The sequence below is a fragment of the Cucurbita pepo genome, chromosome LG04 (assembly GCF_002806865.2).
Source record: "Cucurbita pepo subsp. pepo cultivar mu-cu-16 chromosome LG04, ASM280686v2, whole genome shotgun sequence".
NCBI lineage: Eukaryota > Viridiplantae > Streptophyta > Magnoliopsida > Cucurbitales > Cucurbitaceae > Cucurbita > Cucurbita pepo.
In genome coordinates, this window is record NC_036641.1 from 10,894,019 (window position 1) to 10,913,769 (window position 19,751).

Here is a 19,751-nt window from a genome sequence, read left to right on the forward strand (position 1 = left end):
TCATTGTTTCTTTTTTTTCTTTTTCTTTTTTCAAATTCAATAATTAAATAATTGTCTAAAAATATGTCAATATTAATTTAATTATAAATTTAATATATATAATCGATAAATTAAATTTTAATTTCTATTATTTTAAAATTTAGATTAATAGATAAAAATAACTGAAGAAATATTATATTTAGATACCTCCGAATAAATTATTGCATGATCTAATATTGACATATTTTTTTTTTACTTTACATATTTCAAAGGTATAAATTATTTACTTTTTTTTTTTCTTTTTCAAAAAAATATTTTAGAATTTATTCGCTGTTACTAAAAAAAAGTTGAATTAATAGACATAAAAAATGAAGAAATTGTCAATGAATAATTTTAAATGTTTCAATGTCATGCAGTCAACTATGATTTATTTAATTACTTTGTCGATCATTTTCTCTTCATAATATGGATTATATTAAAATTAAATTATTATCTTATTTGTTCTCTAAAAGTTATAATTATATTTAAAAAAATTCTAAATAAAAATAAAACGAAACTCAAAGTAAATTAAAATCAAATTTAAAAAAGATTATATAAATTTATTTACTTAAATATGAAACTCAAAGTAAATTAAAATTAAAATTAAAAAAAAATTATATAAATTTATTTACTTAAATATAATTCAATTGATATCCACGAGGTTTGAATTTTGGCTCTCGATGAAATGGAGAGGTTGAGGCACACGCTCTGCTAAAGAGCGTGGGTTTTGAAAACGTCAGGAACGGACTGAAATTAAACTTTTAATGGCCGCCGGAAACGAAACAGTTCCTCCGAACACTTTTTTCAATACCAAAATTGCAGATCCAGATTGATTTCATTTGTTTTTTATATTTCCACGTGGCGTCCTTTCGTTGGATGATACTCTATTATTCTACCTATTCACTTGTACTTTTAAAATTATAAAAAAAGAAAAAAACTTTATTTTCATTTTTGTACTCATTATTAATCAGAAGTTAATTTTTATTTAATTTGCAAAACTATAAATATTTCTCAAAATTTATTGAAAAAAATTAATTAATTTAAAAAACCCCACAAAAATACTTTATTTAGAAAAGTTAGAATTCATTTATTAAAAATAAAAAAATAATTAATAAAGTTATATTGAAGATAATATAAAATAATATTGATAGTGGAAGGAAGAGGGCAAGGAGAATAATTTTTTATTTTTTTAATAACTTTTGCCAATAAAGAAAAGTACAAGCCGGTTTACTTAATTATTACGTCATCCGCTTACCTCAGCTCTTTACGCAAATCGGATTCGTAGCGCATCGCTGTGTCTCGATTCTTCTTTTATTTTTTTATTTTTTTTTTTTAAAGAAAAAAATATTTATTTTCTCTTTTTTTTCAATTAATTAATTGTTTTTTCGCGTTGCTAATATTCTCGCCGTCTTTCTCTCCTGCTCCGCCGCTGACGGCGGATCTCCTGACATTCGGATTGAAAGGAGAGTTCCAAGTAGTATTTTAAACGTTTTGTTAAAAATATTATTTTCCTTTCAAATATTTAAATTTATTTCGTTAATTTTAATGATGTTTAAAAATTATTATATTATTAAACCTATTTTTATTATAAAAGGAAAAAAAAAACAAATTTTAACCTTTATTAATATATTCATTAAATTAGTTTTCCACACTGATAATATTATCCATTTTGTCCCATTAAGTATCACTGTCAAACTCACAATTTTAAAACTGGTATAATAGTGAGAGGTTTTCACTCTTATAAGGAAAGTTTCATTCCACTCTCCGACATGGGATCTCACAATTGTGAGCAATTGAATCTCTCCTTAAGAAACACGTTTTAAAACTGTGAGACGGATGACGATATGTAGCAAGTCAAAACAAACAATATCTATTAGCAGTGGATTTGGACGGTTACACCAACCTATTTAACTTTTTTTTTTTTTTTAACTAAAATATTTTGAGACGCGTTAAGCAATTTATGGAACAATCTTAATCAATCCCAATTAAAATTCGTACACTATCGACCGATCCTAGTTGGAATCGATTCGATGGAGTCCCGATATAAATTTTCAAACATTCTAAATATGAAGATAATGAGTTTTTCTTTATAATAATTCCAACCTAATTGTTGGCTAAGAATTAGGAATATTTACAAATAATTCTAAGCTTATCTCATCAATAAATAATTGACTAAAAATTTAAAACATCATAATTTTTTTTTTTTTAAATCTCTGAACTTTTAAATATCGTGTTTACTATAATAATGTGAAAGCACATGATTTTGTGGAACATGGAGCCCTAGAACCCTAAAAAGTCACATTTTCATTTAGGCTATGGTGGACATTCACAAAACCCTTCAAAATTCTTTCGAATTACAACGTTCCAGTTCACGAGATTTTAATCGACATAATAAAAATCATCGAAGGATGTAATTTTGTTGGTTTTAAGTTATTGTCGAGAAAACTTTCTCTTACATTAGATGGAGTTTATGCTCTAATGCATGAATTTTGAGGAAGTGTGTGATTACTGTTGATCGTGAGAGGCCAGCGACGGTGGTTGAAACTCAAATCTACGAAAATTCTACTTACCCAACTGAACATTAGGATTGAAAAGCTTAATGTCCAATCGAGATGCTTACTGTGAGATCCCACATCAGTTGGGAAAGAGAACGAAACATTCTTTATAAGGGTGTGGAAACCTCTCCCTAACATACCCGTTTTAAAAACTTTGAAGGAAAGCTCGAATGAGTGCCAGCGAGGATGTTGGGCCCTGAAGGAGGGTGGATTGTGAGATTCCACATTGGTTGAGGAAGAGAACGAAACATTTTTTTATAAGGGTGTGGAAACCTCTCCTTAAAAGATGTTTTAAAAACCTTGAGAGAAAGCTACAAAAAAGACAATACAGTGGACTTAGGTTGTTATACTTGTTGGTCTTAAGAGCTACTGATGAAGCAAGGCATGATGATGGAACGATTTACGAGTCATGAAGTGCAAAATTATCGTAATATTTTTATTAAGATATGTATGAATTTTATTATTTATTTTAGAAATTGAAAAATTACCATTGAAATTGAAACAGAAAACCGTTAGAAATGAAAACGTAACCCGAAATGAAAAAAACACATGCCCACACAAACTTTCCATGCCTAACAAGTACTACGAGACCAAAGTCGAGCCATAAAAATTTGAAAATAAAATAGTATTTTGTCAAGATATTAGAAAGAAAAATCGCAATTGCCAGCAACACGACCAACTTATTCTTATTTTCTATTCTACTCGGTGTAGAAAGATATAACTTTTTTCTATCATTCATTATGAACGTGCATGCGTTCCAATGTTTCGAACAATTTTATGAACCTTAAGCCTATCATTTTACCTTCGACAAGGTAACGACCCAAGCCCATCGATTGCAGACATTATAACGAACTGTAGCAGATTTTGTTCTCTTCATTAGATTTTTCCTTTGGGCCTTCCTCTCAAGGTTTTTAAAACCATCTGCTATAGAGAGGTTTCATGTAACGACCCAGATCCACCGTTAGCAGATGTTGTTCTCTCTGGGCTTCCCCTCAAGGCTTTAAAACGTGTCTGCTAGGGGAAGGTTTCCACGCCCTTATAAACGGTGTTTTGTTCTCCTCCCCAACCAATATGGGACATCACAATCCACCCCCATTCGGGGCCAGCGTCCTCGCTAGCACTCGTTCCTTTCTCCAATCAATGTGGGACCCCCTCAGAATCCACTCTCCTTTGGGGCCCAGCATGCACACTGCCTCGTGTCTATCCTTCTTTGAGGAACAGCGAGAAGACTGGCACATCGTCCAATGTCAATACCAACCCTTATAAAAAAAAATGTTTGATTCTCCTCCCCAACTAATTACGACATGCATAATTTGAAACCAAACACTAATGAACATAGTCATGTTAATGTTTATGACATGTGGCACATGTGTTGAGTGTGGTCCAACGCAAACCTTGTAAATGCAACAATAATGCAAGTACCCTTTGGACAACGTTTGAATGTTATCATAAAAACAACAAAATATGACATACCCAATTACGTTTATGCTTGTCTACATATGTTTGTCATTGCTAGGGAATTTAATATTCTATGATTCGTTATTTAATTCTCGAGAAAGTATTTAATCAATTTACTTTTAAATTTGTAATACTTTAATATTCTTTTAAAACTATATACTATTTTTCTTTCAAAAACCGAGTTTTTGTTATGCGTTCCATAATTAGAAAATATATTTATGATACACAATCGATAATAGTTAGATGGGTTGATTTAACTAGCAGAGCTGGTGTCTCGTGAGGACCTATTTTGAATGGAGCGGGGAAATTTCTTTTAAAATATTAATTTAAAAATTAATAATTTGAAGGTGTGGAACAACACTAACAAATGAGTCATATCCTATGAATATTAGATTAAATAGATGAATTTACAACAAACATTTTTTTGGAATTAATAATTTAAAAAAACATTAAATTTGAGGGGAAAAACAAAAGAGGAAACTGCCCCCACCTCCACCGCCCAAATTTATGACAACTTTAATTATTTATAATTAAATTAATTCAAATTAACACGATTTAATTCGCTGACGTCAATGGACATAAAATTCACTTCGGCAAACAGTCGAGGTGGCATAAAATCCTGTCGTGTACACATCTAACCCTACCAAATTATTTATATTTTATTGTATATTTTTCTCAATTTCTTCATTTTTTTTCTTTTTTCTAAATATGTATAATTTCTAAAATTGTTATAACTTTTAATTTTAATCATAAATATAACATAGAAGTCAATTTTTTTTAATAATTAAATTTCCATAAAATTAATTTGAAAGCAATATTATCGCTTAATCAATATTATCGAGCCAAATCTCATAGTCCATAAAATAATAATTTAATGTTATATCGACTTTTTAACATTTTTTTTAGTGTGTGCGCGTCATTTTTTTAGTAAATATTATACAAAATAATGCTTTCTGACCCATATTGTAAAGGTTATATTGACTAATTGTGACTCTAACACAATTTCGAAGAATGCAGGAATAAAATGAAACATGACAACTTAGATTTGAACCAAATCAATGTACTGTATAAATATACAACTACTCTTAATATTAGGGTAGGTGACACGTGTTTGACTGTGGTTTGACATTATAAAATGGACCGGTAATTTAAATGATAAAATACACATTTTTAATAAATTCAAACTATTTTGAAATTATAAAATGGAAATTCGCAATTTAAATGATAAATAAATAAAAACAAGTAAATGAAAGTCAACTCCTAAAATAAATACAAATAATTCCATTAATGTATAAATGGGAATGGACCGGTAATTATCTGGCCGTTGTTGAAAAAACGGCGCCCAATCTTTTATGCATATATCCATTATGATTCCTTTGTTCATAATTTATTTTTAATTGATATTTTAGAATATATTTATTCCACGTCATCTATACCTAAAAATGTTGTCGTGAGTTAAAAATAATATTCCGTAATTTCAATTAATTGTAATAAATGAATGTCTTTCGACTTTGTTTATTTTTTTTCTATCTGTTTATAGTTAATGAAGATTTGAAATTTTCAAAAGGGTCGGTGGATTTATAGAGAAGATGCGACAATTCTTCCATATTAATATGTCGATGTATGTGAAATTTTTAGTTATTCTTCGTCCTATGATATTTTCCACATGTTTATATTATTTTCTTATGTCCCCATGTTCCCTCATGGGCCAACACGAGGTTGGGACGAAAGGGGAGAGATTTTCCTTGTATTTCGCATAGTGGGCCCCAATGTGAGGGCTGCACGATGAATTATTAACTTTGATAATTGTGAGTGTATGTATAAGATGTGACTGTAGTAATTATGATGTATGACTCTGTGCTTATGAGCTAGTTATGATATGGGATGTGTATGAGTATTCTTAGTCTACTTTGTCTCTCTAGAACTCTTGACTGATGTGTTGAGTGCTAAGTTAGGAACAATGAGTATCTCTATCTAGCGAATTGTGTACTTATTCAGACCACCAAAGAGTTTAGTAAACGGGTCGTACTTAACCGAAAGTGAATCTTACATGCTAAGTCCGAAATTTGTAATAAACATAAATAAAGCCAACATATAAAACTTAAGGTTAGCTATAGCACCTTAATATTGGTCGAGAGATCATAGTAGATGAGACTATGAGCCTAGGATAATGATAGTATAATCAAGCTAGAGACAACAGTATATCAAACTGAGACCATCCCGACTTGACTTTTTTCCCTTGTATTAATTTTTTTTTTTTTAAATTATACGAAAAAGTTAAGTAATACAATTTCAAGTCTGCATTCATTTTATCCTTTATTTCATAATATAATTTTTTTACTAATTTAAAAGATAATTTTTCTTTCTAAATAAGATTTTAAATGGAATAAATTGAAAAAATAGCTATAAATCACCCTTCAATTAATTCCAATAAATACTAAGTTTTAAATATAGAAATAATATTTTTCCGATCATTATCATTTGACTCAAATCTATTCTAAAATAGTTGAGATATTTTGAATGGTTGAATTTAGTCTTACACTCCTGTCATAAAAGTTAAATTACAATAAATTACTGTGTACTGTGAGATCCAACATCAGTGATAGACAAGAGGTAATTATTTCTTATAAGGGTGTGGTAGACTCATTTTAAAAACTGTGAAACTAACGACAATATGCAACGCACCAAAGTAGACAATATTTGTTAGTGGTGGGCTTGGACTGTTACGATTGGTATCCGAGCCAGATACTAAGTAATGTGCTAGCGAGAACCTTAACCTCTAAAGAGGTGGATTGTAAGATACTAAACGTGTTTTAAAAATCATGAGACTGACGGTGATAGGGCCAAAACAGACAATATCTTTTAACAGTAAACTTGGACGGTTACTTACTTTTAGAAATGTTGCTTTAAAAGTCGGATCTATTTTAATTATTTTATTTTATTTTTGTACTTAAACAGTTAAATTTAGTATTAATTTGAATTTTGTTTTTTTAATCAAAGTTTATAAAATAATAATAATAATTTTTATTTTATATAAAAAACATATTGTTAATGTGTTTTCAAAATCTATAGAGGAAAATAGGATAATTAATTAAATATTTATTGAGAATAGATTAATAAATTTATATATTTGTTAGTTATATATTGATTTATATTCTAAGTTAATTAAATATTAGTTTTTAAAATTTTATATTTAATTACGATAAGAAAAATATCATGGGAGAATGGAGTCTACTTTTTAAAAATTCCAATTTTGTTTTGGAAAAATTGGAGGCCCACTAGGCCCACTAGCCTAGTGATTAGTTGTCTTTGGGCCTTTTCTGTTTTTTAAATGGACGGGCCCACTTAATCAGGCCCATGTAGAACTTTTTGTAGGTGGGTTGGGCCTAATGGGCCTCAGTCTCTCAACAAATCCCAAACTATTATCCATTTGTATAAATAATTATCTTTCTTCCTGTCTCTTTCGGAATAACATTGAATCTTCAAAAGGAACGAAACAGTTCAGTTGATCGAAAACCTATGAATCAGTTTGAACTTCGAAATTCTCTGCTTCCACTGGAATCGAATGGAATTTTTGGCGGAGAAATGGAAGGTTTCGATTCTCTATCTTGGATTTATCTATTCGATTATCTTTCTCCTTCATTCTCTCGTTTTCCAGAAGTTACTTCTAGGATATGAACCTGTTCGCATCAAGAGGAACTCGGATCTTCCTCTCCGATTCCGTTCCGATGGAACCTTCAAGATTCTCCAGGTTTGCATTCTGTTTTACTTTTGATTTGAAGTTCAAGGTTATCGTGATGGGGATTTTTTTCTTTTTTTTTTAATAAAATGGAGCTGATATTTTTGCTTGGTTGTAAGGTGGCTGATATGCATTTTGCGAATGGAGTTAATTCGCGGTGTCGGGATGTGATGGATTCGGAGTTCAAACACTGTTCGGATCTTAATACGACGCGGTTTTTCAAGAGGATGGTTGATGCTGAAAAGCCTGATTTCATTGCATTTACAGGTTATTTTCTTAACCCTGCTGTTGTATTCACGCTTTGATCGTTTTGTTCTTTCATTTTCTGTGTTTTGAAGTTCTCTTAGTGTCATCTCACTGGATTTGGTATAGACAGTATAGTCTGTGTTTTCTGATTCTTGTCATTCATTGTATTCGACCCCATTTGAATGTCTTTAAAATTCTCTTAACTGTGGATAGTTTAACTTCACATTGAAGAACCGCACAAAACAACTATTGGAATCTATGTTGGCCATCCATATTTCTTTTGTTACTAAATGCTATTGTTTATGCAAACTGATGATGCCTTTATCTTTCTTGTTGATCGGTATGCATAGTTGTCATTTGAGATTTGATCTTCTTGTCTAGGGAATAGAATAGGATGAAAAAGAGTTGGATCAGCATTTTGTTGGAAAGAAAAAGTTTTTACTTTGAATGGGTAAGAGTCGATTCATTAAATAAAAGGGTGAATATAAACTGAGGAGGGCACACACAAGGAATATTTTCTGTAAAAAAAAAAAAAAATGAAGCTATGTAGCTTCAGCTACGGTGAGAGGTATTGCTTTCCTGATTTATAGCAGATTTTTTTAAAATCAAAATTTGGAGAAAAGGAATAGTTGGAGGGTTAATTTTAGTAAAACTTTGCGACAAGTCTTGATAACTTTGTAAACGGATGATATGGCATTGGGCGTCAAACTTGAGCTAGAAATTCAAGAGGTTTAAGGTCTAAATAATTGTATTAGGTATGCCAAAGACTTCATAAAATACTTCTAAGGCATATTATCTATGATGTTCCAAATCTTTATTCCTGGCCATAATCCAGCCTTTCAATCACATAGGAGTATATTTCATCAATTGTCAAACCTTACTATACTGATATTACCTGCAAGCTCTAGTTAATTTACTGTGGAGTAATAACAGGGCTGTAGGACACAGAGCATAGTAATTAGACTTGAAAAGGGGATTTTAATCTTTAAGATACTTTGGAGGAAAAGGGGATTTTAATCTTTAAGATACTTTGGAGGTAGGCTGGTGGACCCAGAATCAGGTTGCCTGCCCGAAGAAATGACGTCGTCTTAATTAATCATATAAGATGAAAACCTATCCTTGGTGTAAGAAAATTTTCTTGCCTGTTCTGTTTTTAAGTATTGTTTGCTGGTCTCCACATGAAGGAGAACTCTAGTAATTAGACCGACCAGAATGCAATAGTACATCTCTAATATAATAATACATTTTGTTCATGGGATGTTATTGTTTCTTGTTTAGCACTTTGCTGAACATATGTTTTAACGCTTTTCATTTTAGCCGAACCAATAATTTAGAGGTAGTTTGATCCAAATTTCTTGAAGAAATTCCCCTTTTTGTTCCTTGTGTAACTCTAACGTTTAGCTTCTTACTCTTTTCGGTTATAATTGTATAGAACTTTTGAGTTTGTATTGCTATTGTGTGAAACTAATCTGAACTTAGTTTCCTGATCAGGTGACAACATATTTGGGCCAAGTACTTCTGATGCTGCCGAATCTTTGTTTAGAGTTTTTGGTCCTGTTATTGAATATCAAATTCCATGGGCGGCTATTCTGGGAAACCATGATCAAGAGTCTACAATGACTCGAGAAGAGTTAATGTCCTTCATTTCCCTCATGGATTATTCAGTATCACAGACCAACCCACAACTCAGCCACTTTCCTTCAACTGGAAATCAGATTTTACAAAACATCGATGGTTTTGGGAATTATGATATCAATGTATATGGTGCTCCAGGTTCTTATTTGGCGAATTCCAGCGTCCTCAATCTTTACTTTCTGGACAGTGGAGATAGAGCTATAGTGCAAGGAGCCCAAACATATGGATGGATCAAGGAATCGCAGCTTCAGTGGCTCAGAGACGTTTCTCAACGATTTCAGGTATAATAGCATATGGTTAGGTTTTCTTATCTGAAAAGGTCACCTGTGTAGTGCCTTTTTTTTTTATTTTATTTATGATTATCAAAATGTGTCTTGTTTTATTTATTTATTTCTCTCTCGGAAGCTAGAAAATAAATGTTGGTTCTGGTATTTATTGCAATTCCCAGATGGGATATTTCCTAGATTTAGATTTCATTAACATGTTGCAGGTCACACACTAACAGGGCACAAATCGGGACCTTTTTCCCTCAACGGATGCTTCTTCCCAAGGGAAGCCTCCAGCCCTGACGTTTTTTCACATACCAATCCCAGAAGTTCGGGATCTTTATTATAAAAAGATCGTTGGCCAATTTCAGGAGGGTGTGGCATGTTCTTCAGTGAACTCGGGAGTTTTACAGAACTTAGTCGCCATGGGAGATGTGAAAGCTGTGTTCATGGGTCATGACCATTCCAATGATTTCTGCGGGAATCTTGATGGAATATGGTTTTGTTATGGTGGAGGGTTTGGATATCATGGATACGGAAGGCCCGGGTGGTCGAGGAGAGGTCGGGTGATCGTCGCAGAACTTGCTAAGGGCAAGAGGAGTTGGATGGGAGTTAAGAGGATCAGGACATGGAAGCGACTAGACGACGAAAAGCTGACCAAGATCGATGAACAAATTCTGTGGGAACGTGAACAATCAGCTCAATAACTGTGCTTCTTGTTTGCAATACTCTGCATTCCAACCCAACCATGTTTGTATCATACATTTGTGTCACTATGAACAGGAGGATCTTTGTACACTCTAGAAGGCTTGGTTATTGTATTTGTCAAGAGGATAGTAAGTTTAAGGCATTATGTTTCGTTACTTGGAACGATTAAAGCTCGGTTGAGATTCAACCCTTGCTTTTTTCTAATATGTTATTGAAAAAATTTGAACTTTTGATCTCTTGGCACATGCTTTAATCCGTCAAACTATGCAGAGACTAGTACAAATAATCGGATCGGAAGTTACTTTTTCAAAATTTACATACGATTTGACAGTCAAATTGAAAAGTGAAAAAAGAGGATGAAAAGTAAAGTGGTGTGAAAAAACGTGCTAATATATTCAAAGCACAGATGTATAAGGCGATTGAAAGTTGAAGTTAAATTGTTTTTATTCAACGGTCGTATCCTTATGAAGTTCCACAGCAAATTTATTTTAAAATTGTTTTAAAAGAAGTTGCATTTTTTAAGAAGAAAAAGAGCCTTGATGTTAGAAAAAGAAAAGCATTTAAAATAAAAAGAAATTAAAAATAAAAATAAAAATAAAGGGGCTCCCAAAAGAGGAATAGAGGACAGAACATAATGATGAAAACGATCATTCAGTAGCTAACCCCTAAAATTCCCATGCAATAGCTGCAAAGAATTTGAAACTGATGAAAGCTGCCTTCAAGAATTTTTATTTATTTTATTTATAAATTTAATAAAATTTTCATTAAAATAATGAAATATTCAGAATCTTTAGTGATCAAAAGTGATGGGTTTTGCAGTGGACATTGCGAATCCAAAGGTTACTTCAAAAGGTGAGCCCAGAGAGATCCATAGAGGCTGCTGGATCGACCTTTTTATGTGCCTGTTTTTTTTATAAATATATATATATATTATATAAATTCTAAATATAAATCTTTTTTGTATTTTTTTTAAAAATTAGTGCCATTACTTTAATAAAGCTTAATTTCTATGATTTGAATATTCTTCCTCACTTATTTTCATAACTGTAATTTTAATGTGAAAAAGATTTTGCTGTCATCAAATTTATATGGTAGTTTCAAATAATCTCGTTCTTGTAGATTCCAAATTTCATTTTGACACCCATAATATTTCTTTTTCATTTAGAATTAAAATATTCCAAATAGTTTCAAATGTTCAAATAGTTTCAAAGGTTCAAATATCTCTTCCTCTTCACTATATAAATTTGAAAATAGAATTAAAAGATTTACTAAATTACATGAACTTTAACATATATATGATTAATACTAAATGATTAACATATATGATTATCTTGATTAATACTAAAACTTCTTACAAACAAATATTTTTGGAGAATGAAGTTCTTAGTTTAACTATGCGATCTCCAATAACATGAAGTACTAAATGATCAGAGTAGTTCTTAATTTGGTCTTAATCTTTTGAAAGGCTGAAAGCACGTAATCTCTCTCCTAAAGAAATGACATTTAATGTATATAGAAGTACTATGTCAAAATATCCAAATATGTTAACAAAAAGAAAGGTTGGACATAAAGCCTCACTAAGTGGCCTTTTAAGCAGAGAAAAGAATCGAATCTTAGGCTCAATCTTAGAGGGGTGGTGAAAACTACCAATCTAGTGTATAGCAAAGGTAGAGAGAATTTTGAGTAGAGCAATAATGAAGAGATGAGATCAATAATTCAATGATCAATTAGCTTTTTATTAGAACATAGTAAAGGGTTTGATGAAATAATAAAAAAATTTAAAAGACTAAGTTCTATAAATTAATAAAATGCATATGTTGATTAAATGATATGAAGGGTAAAAAAAGTGACATTTTAGAAAATTATTATTATGATGATTATTATGATGTTGTTGAAATATAAGGTAGTGACATATAGTGAGTATATATGCATACTTTAAATCTTTTATAAGACATAAATGATGTAAAGCATTGAATAACTTTTGTTTCTTCAAAAAAGAAAAACATTCAAACTTTTGTGTTCAAGTTGACAGTCAAATCTTAGTAAAAAAGAATATATATATATATATATATATATATATATATATATATATATCCTTTCTTTCAGCATTAAATGCTATTCTCAAGAATTTGTTGCTTAGTAATTTACTATTCAAGTTTATGCTTTGACGTATCAAACTATACTTAAAGATAATTAAAAAAAAAAAATCTAACTTTTCAATATTTATAAAGATTTATTCGTCAAATTTATCATTCTTAATAAATTAAAAAAAAAAAAAAAGAAAGAAATGAGGAGAAACTGGGCATTGGGATGTGAAATCCAAGAATTGGAGGCTATGGGAGAAGTTGCTATGGATTTTTCCAAATGAATAACTTTTGATTAATGTTGACAATCTGTAGTGTTAAATGCAGACCAAATCATTAAGATTTTCAGAAAGAAATGGAAATTGAACAATCTTAGACTCCATCATCTGCCATTGGATCATAAAATTATAAAGGGAAATTGATACTTTTCTTGTAGGCAGAGCAAATCAATTAATAATAACAAGTTTTTCTAAATTTTCAGCATAATGTTCCAATGATTTTCAACAAACAACTTTTGTATCCTTTTCTTTCTTTCTTTCTTAAAACCCTAATAGATCATGTTTCAATGATTTCTAAAATTCCAGTCATTCAAACACACTCCTCTTTTTTTGGAGCATTACGCATTAAAACTTGAATACCAGCTATAGTAAGGGTAAACACAAATCCACTTTTAAAAAAGTGGAAACATTTCAAAATGTAAGTTGACAAGAAAAAAAAAGGGGGGGATTCTACAACGAATATTGACGTTGTTGAAGGATCCAAAGTGTATGGATAAAGTGAAAATTATGAATGGAAAGCTAAGGTTTTGCATGGGGATTAATGTGGGAAGAGATTTTATGAGTTTGACTATGAAAGTGAGAGCTTGAATATGGAGGCAGATTAAAGTGTGGTCAGAAGGATGTGTATTAGCGTCTTGGAGACCCATATTTGGAACGCCATCGCCTTCACTTTTGACTCTAAAAGCGGCCTTCTGGCCTCTGGGTTTTGTTCTTCTTTGCTTATAATTTTCAAAAACTAAGTGTTGAGAATGTTTGAATCTTGTCTGAGTGGAAATGAGTTGGTGCTCTTTATTTTTTGTTCTTTTCTTTGAGATCCTAATAGTTTCTGTCTTCGTTCTCTTTTTTGTATCCTACGTGTTTTTTCAACAACTAAATATAATAGAGTCAAATAGTGGTTTCATGCACTCATACATATCAAAGAAAAAATGGCAATGTTTGAAATAAGTTGAAAGTCTAACCTTGATCCTCCAAGTTGTATGGTAAGCAATGAAAAGTGCTGAGGTCTCTTTGGTTTTTATTTCATCTTTGACGGGTTGTCTCATCTAAAGTGGATGAAGTCTTTCCATATGCGTAGTGTAGTGAGGTGGAGAGGCCTGTTACCACAAACAAATATTAAAAAGAAAAGTTGATATATAGCTATGAAGTTGTTTGAGAAAAAACATATCCAAACAATGTAAAGCAGCATAAACAGTAAATTCAAGAGAGAGAGAGAGAGAGAGAGAGAGGTGTGGAATAAAAGGGTTTGTTCACTACTCTACCAGAATATTTGGTAAGACGCAAAACCCTTTTAATTGTTCTTTCTCGACAACATTCCAACATTCTGCATCTTTTATTACATATAAAGAACACACTGATAATTAAACATTGAATGAACGAAAGTGAAAAAGTGAAAGAAAAAAAGAAAAAAGAAATGCAAAAATATCCCATCACATTCCCCTCTTCCTTCCTTTAAGCCTTTAGTCGTACCTCTTTTGAATTCCTGCTCTCCTCCCTTCCTCTTTCCTTCCTTCTTTCAAAGGCTGATGTGTAAAATTCAAACGCTCATTTTTCTCTCTCCCCCAATAAAGCTCCTACCAATGTGAATCCCATCTCCATGGACCCCTCCCTTCTCATCAAATATTCATTCATTTTAAACAAAAGAACTTGCACCATTTCATAAAGGGCTTCATCACTAATCACATACAATCATCACGTTTTGATTCCTCTGACATAATAATGCAAATATTATATTTTTTTATCTATTGATTGATTCTAACTTTTCCTTTTAATTAATTCCATCATTCATCTTTACACGTTTGTTTTCTTCCATTTAATTCGTACCTGAATTATCTATGTTTTTGATGGTTGGGAGTTGTTCTTTTCGTTTAAAACAAAAGATGTTAGGATTAACTGTTAAATTTTTGTCGTTAGTAAATCATGTTTCAATAAGGTGGGGGTTGGTTGTGAAAATCAAAAGTTACTTGGAAAAGTGGGGAAAATAGCAGGAGAAATAGAGGAGAATGGTAAGTTAAAAGAAATCAATGAGGTTGAAGAGATGACACATGGAAAGACAGCCTAAAAGGGGGAGAAGCCAAAATAGAAGAATTGCTTACCAAAACAAAACAGGAGAGAAGTTAGTATAAAAAGAATGGCATTTGGTTCAGTCTCGTCTTTCTAAACCATAACTCAACTCAGCCTTCAACATCTTCTCTCTCCACATCCTAACAACTCACTCTCAACTCAACATCAACTCCAGGTACTGGATGGTCCATTTATCCGCTGCTTCATTTCCAAGTACTTTCAGTGAGAAGACTCCCAGCTTTAAGAAAGCCTCTGCAAATTGAGAGAGTTCACTGAACTAAAGAAAGATAAAGGAAGAAAGGAACTCATTTTTCTTTTCTTAGCTTACGGCCAAGAGTTCTTTGACAAGGGTAACACTTGGTGGGGGTGGGATTTCGAGTCAGTGATGCGATCAGGAGGTTGTGCTGCAAATCAGACCTTCACACCAGAGGCTGCTTCAGTGCTGAAGCAATCTCTGAGCTTGGCGAGAAGGAGAGGCCATGCTCAGCTTACTCCTCTCCATGTGGCTGTTACTTTATTCAGCTCAAGGAGTAGTAGCCTCTTAAGGCAGGCATGTCTAAAGTCTCAGCCAAATCAAACTTCTCATCCTCTCCACTGCAGAGCTCTTGAGCTTTGTTTCAATGTGGCTCTCAATAGACTCCCAACTACACCAGGTCCACTTTTTCATGGCCAACCTTCTCTATCAAATGCACTTATTGCAGCGCTCAAAAGAGCTCAAGCAAACCAGAGAAGGGGATGTCTAGAGCAGCAGCAGCAGCAGCAACAACAACAACATCAACCAGTTTTAGCCATTAAGGTAGAATTGGAGCAGCTTATAATCTCCATTTTGGATGACCCAAGTGTCAGTAGGGTTATGAGAGAGGCCGGGTTTTCCAGTACTCTTGTTAAGAGTAACTTAGAGGATTCCTCAGTTTCCTCTGTTTTTCACTGTTATGGTAGCTCTGGTGGCATCTTCTCTTCGCCCTCTTCACCTTCTCGCAATGATCAACATTCTGATCAAAGAGATAACATGATTTTTAATCCAGGGGATTTTTGGCAGACCAATTTCTTGACTCGCTCTTCTGAGCAAAACCCACTTTCTTTCTCCCCACAAAAGAGAGTATCCAGCACTAACGCAATTGCTGAATCTGCTTCTTCTTTAAAGCTAGATATCAAGTTGGTGTTTGAGGCAATGCTTGGGAGAAAAAGAAAGAATACTGTCATCATTGGTGATTCTATCACAATAATTGAAGGTGTAATTTCAGAGCTTATGGGGAGAGTAGCAAAAGGAGAGGTTCCTAATGAACTAAAATCAACCAAATTTATTGATTTTTTGCTGTCCCCTGATTCGTTGAGCTCCATGAAAAGAGAAGACATTGAAATGAAGGTGACAGAGTTGAGAAGGAACATTGATTCCCTAGCATCAAGAGGGTGGGGAGCCATAATATATACAGGAGATTTGAAATGGATGGTTGAAACAGATGTTATAGAAAGAGAGGAAAGTAGTTTCTCCAACAAAGAACCTTCTGATTACAGCCAAATTGATCACGTAATTGAAGAAATTGCTAGGTTAATATCTTTCCATGGAATTTCTCGCACAAAGTTGTGGCTAGTGGGTACAGCAAGTTATCAGACTTACATGAGATGTCAAATGAGACAGCCAACTCTCGAGACTCGGTGGGATCTCCAAGCTGTTCCTGTTCCCTCGGATGGAGCACTAGGCTTAAGCCTCCACAGTTTCAGGCATGTATTTCTCTCTCATTCATGAAGATTCTCTTTTGGATTTTCTGAAGTTTTTGTTTGGGAACAATTCGTTTGTTATGATATCATAACGGATAAATCTTTGTTTGGATCACATGTAGTGATGTCCTCTGAGGTTGACAATAGGTCGACATTGGAATATCTTTTACATTGTCGCCATGCCTTCGACTCCCCCTCACATGTGATCCATCTTAAGATAATCAGGAAACGGGTGAAAACCCTTCTAAATAGACTAACTTTCCACAAGTCATGTGTTCCATTAAGTATATTAGTTCAGAGTTTATACTAAATCAATAGGCAGAGTAAGATAATAAATCAATAGGCAGAGTAAGATAGTAAATCTTTACTTGTGTGCAAACATATTTCAAACGAATAATTCCGTAAAGCCATACCTACTTGCAGCACAAAGATAGCTCATGACTCAATGATCTTGCTTGTTTTGCAGTCTTCATGGCTCGAGGATGCCTTTCTCCCAGAACCCATCACAAGTATGGGAAACAAAGCCATTCAGTATTGCTAAAGAGGGCCAAGACAAACTCACTTGCTGCGACTGCTCTTCCAATCCTGATAAGGAAGCTCAGCAATTAAAATCAAGCCATCAGAAAGAGTTACCTTCCTGGCTGCAGCCCTTCAGCACCCAAATATCCCACCTTAAGGTACAAAAATATAACCAATCTCTTCCATGAAGAACTTGACTCATAGATGAAATGTCATGTGGAGAGTACCAATAGAATTGAGTTGGTTCAATCAATTCATCTCACTAATGTTGATTGATTTAGTTTTGGTTTATACAAATGTTTTATGTTGGTTTAATCATTCTTTTGGGTAGTGGATTTCACTTGGCTCAACTTTGATATTTAAGGAATTCGATATTCAAACAAGAACCCTCTCACTTAACCCCACCAAGAACATGGGATCCAGGCCTTTTTTTTGTATCCATTTTCTCAAAATTGTATGAGAACTCGTTCAACTTAGTTCCATGTAGAATTTTATTCAAGAAGTTCAAACATTGTGCTCAATTTTCATTTGCAACTTGGGTTTCAGTTTCTTTGATCATAACCAAATACTACTCAAAAGATTGGTCTTAACATCTCAACATGTTTACTTTTTTGTGTCCTCAGAGTCAGGAGAAATCCACATTGCACAGCAATGAAAGTTCCAGTGGAAGTAACTTCCTTAGTTCTTGGCCACATCCATTTTCGACCAGGAACAGCATCTTCCAAGATTCAAATACAATCTGCTTCACTGAACCAGCAGTGAAAGCGTCAAGAAGTTCAAATCAGATGCTTCGGTTTAGGCGGCAACAATCCTGCATAACTGAGTTCAATTTCGACAGTGAAAAGCATAAATTTCAGGATGCAACACCAAGTTTGGATTGTCTCAAGAACATGGAAGAAGATAACAAGGAAGTAAACATTTCTCTCTCTCTAGGTGACTCACTGTTCAAAGATCCAAAGAAATTGGCAACTACAAAGAAGAGTGAAGGAATGACACAAAGAGATCATCTGTGCAAATCATTGCAAGAGAACGTACCATGGCAATCAGAAATCATTCCTTCAGTAGCTGAAGCGCTGACTAGTTTCAAATCAACAAATAAAGAAATCTCTTGGATAATGATAGAAGGAGATGACCAGATTGGCAAAAGAAGGTTAGCTCGAGCAATTGCGGAATCAGTTTTCGGGTCTACTGAACTACTCTGCAAGCTAAATGCGAGAGGTAACAATGAGGCAACTCCACCTTCTCAAGTCCTCGAAAATGTCATGAAAACACAAGAAAAACTAGTAGTATTAGTTGAAGACATCGATCAGGCAGATACTCAATTCATGAAGTTCCTAGCAGATGGATTCCATGATGGAGAATTCGGAGAAATAGATGAAAAAGATGAAACGACTCGCCAAATCCTATTCATTTTGACCAGAGGTGAAGGAAAAGACAAGGATACAGATTCCATAATCCCAATGGCACTGAATATCGCCATTAACTCTGGCTTTGGAGCGCTTAGTTTAGACCAAAAGCGAAGAGCCGAATGGGAATCCCCAAACAACACAAAGCATCAAAGAATAATCAAAGAAGAGGAAGAAGACACAAACCTTACCATCGAAACAGCGAAAATCAACGGAAGCTTATCGAGGCAATCAAGCTCGAACAAACTCGACCTAAACCTCGAAGCCGATGAAGACGAAGAACCGGAAGAAAAAACAGAGGACAGCATACTTCTCGCTGCCGATCCAGAATCCGCAACATACAACCTCCAAATCGAGAAGAAATTTCTCCAGTCAATTCAGAGCCGCTTTATTTTCAACCAAACCTCGTCATCAAGAAGAGAGCAGAGAGAATCATTCAAGTCCAAGATCATCCGATCATTCGAAGGGATCTTCGGATCGCAAACACAGGCGAATTTCAGCGTGGAAGAGAGAGTACTGGAAGCAATTTCATCAAGGTCCGATTCTTTCGTGAACAGCGTGTTTGAAAAATGGTTGACGGAGATTTTCGAAAAGAGCTTGCGAGGCGTGGGATTTGGCGGGCAAGAAGGCGCCGACGTGAGGCTGAGTTTGGGCGGGAAGGAAGATGAAGGCGCCATTGAAAATGGGTTCATGGGCTCATCTCTGCCCCAAATCATAAGGCTTTCTTTCATGGATTGAATCGCATTTGGGCTTCTTCTTCTTCTTCTTTAACCGATCCATTTAAACCCAAAATGTTTTCTGTAATTCTCCTTTTCTTTTTCCTTTAATTTTATTAATGTTTTTTTTTTTTTTTTTTTTTATNTCTCACCATGGGTAATCCTTGAGAAAGAAATTCCTTCTATGAGTTTTTATATTTTAAATATTTTAAGGAATTTTTTTTAGATATTATTGAAATATCATTCGTACAATTACGATAATTTTGGCCCAAATATAATATTGTAAAATTAAGTAAAATAGTTATTTTTAATTATTTTAAATATTTATTGATTATCTTATCTT

The 19,751-nt window shown here is 33.2% G+C and overlaps 2 protein-coding genes and 1 long non-coding RNA gene across 3 annotated transcripts; 2 read left to right on the top strand and 1 right to left on the bottom strand.

The window, feature by feature from the left end:
* Positions 1-7,496: 7,496 nt before the first annotated feature.
* LOC111794027 (probable inactive purple acid phosphatase 28) lies at positions 7,497-10,861 on the top strand. Its single transcript, XM_023676131.1, has 4 exons — positions 7,497-7,782; positions 7,890-8,037; positions 9,508-9,932; positions 10,157-10,861. Exons 1-4 carry the CDS (start codon positions 7,597-7,599, stop codon positions 10,622-10,624), a joined length of 1,227 nt encoding a protein of 408 aa, XP_023531899.1. The 5' UTR covers positions 7,497-7,596; the 3' UTR covers positions 10,625-10,861.
* Positions 10,862-13,877: 3,016 nt separating this feature from the next.
* Positions 13,878-17,307, bottom strand: LOC111792341. The gene is made up of 2 exons (XR_002814779.1): positions 17,181-17,307; positions 13,878-14,081 (listed from the first exon to the last, which is right to left on the bottom strand). It is a non-coding gene; the product is annotated as an uncharacterized LOC111792341 (long non-coding RNA).
* LOC111792340 (protein SMAX1-LIKE 4-like) lies at positions 15,104-19,518 on the top strand. The gene is made up of 3 exons (XM_023673736.1): positions 15,104-16,770; positions 17,234-17,444; positions 17,910-19,518. The coding sequence occupies exons 1-3, from the start codon at positions 15,434-15,436 to the stop codon at positions 19,428-19,430; spliced, it is 3,069 nt and encodes a 1,022-aa protein (XP_023529504.1). The 5' UTR covers positions 15,104-15,433; the 3' UTR covers positions 19,431-19,518.
* Positions 19,519-19,751: the final 233 nt, after the last annotated feature.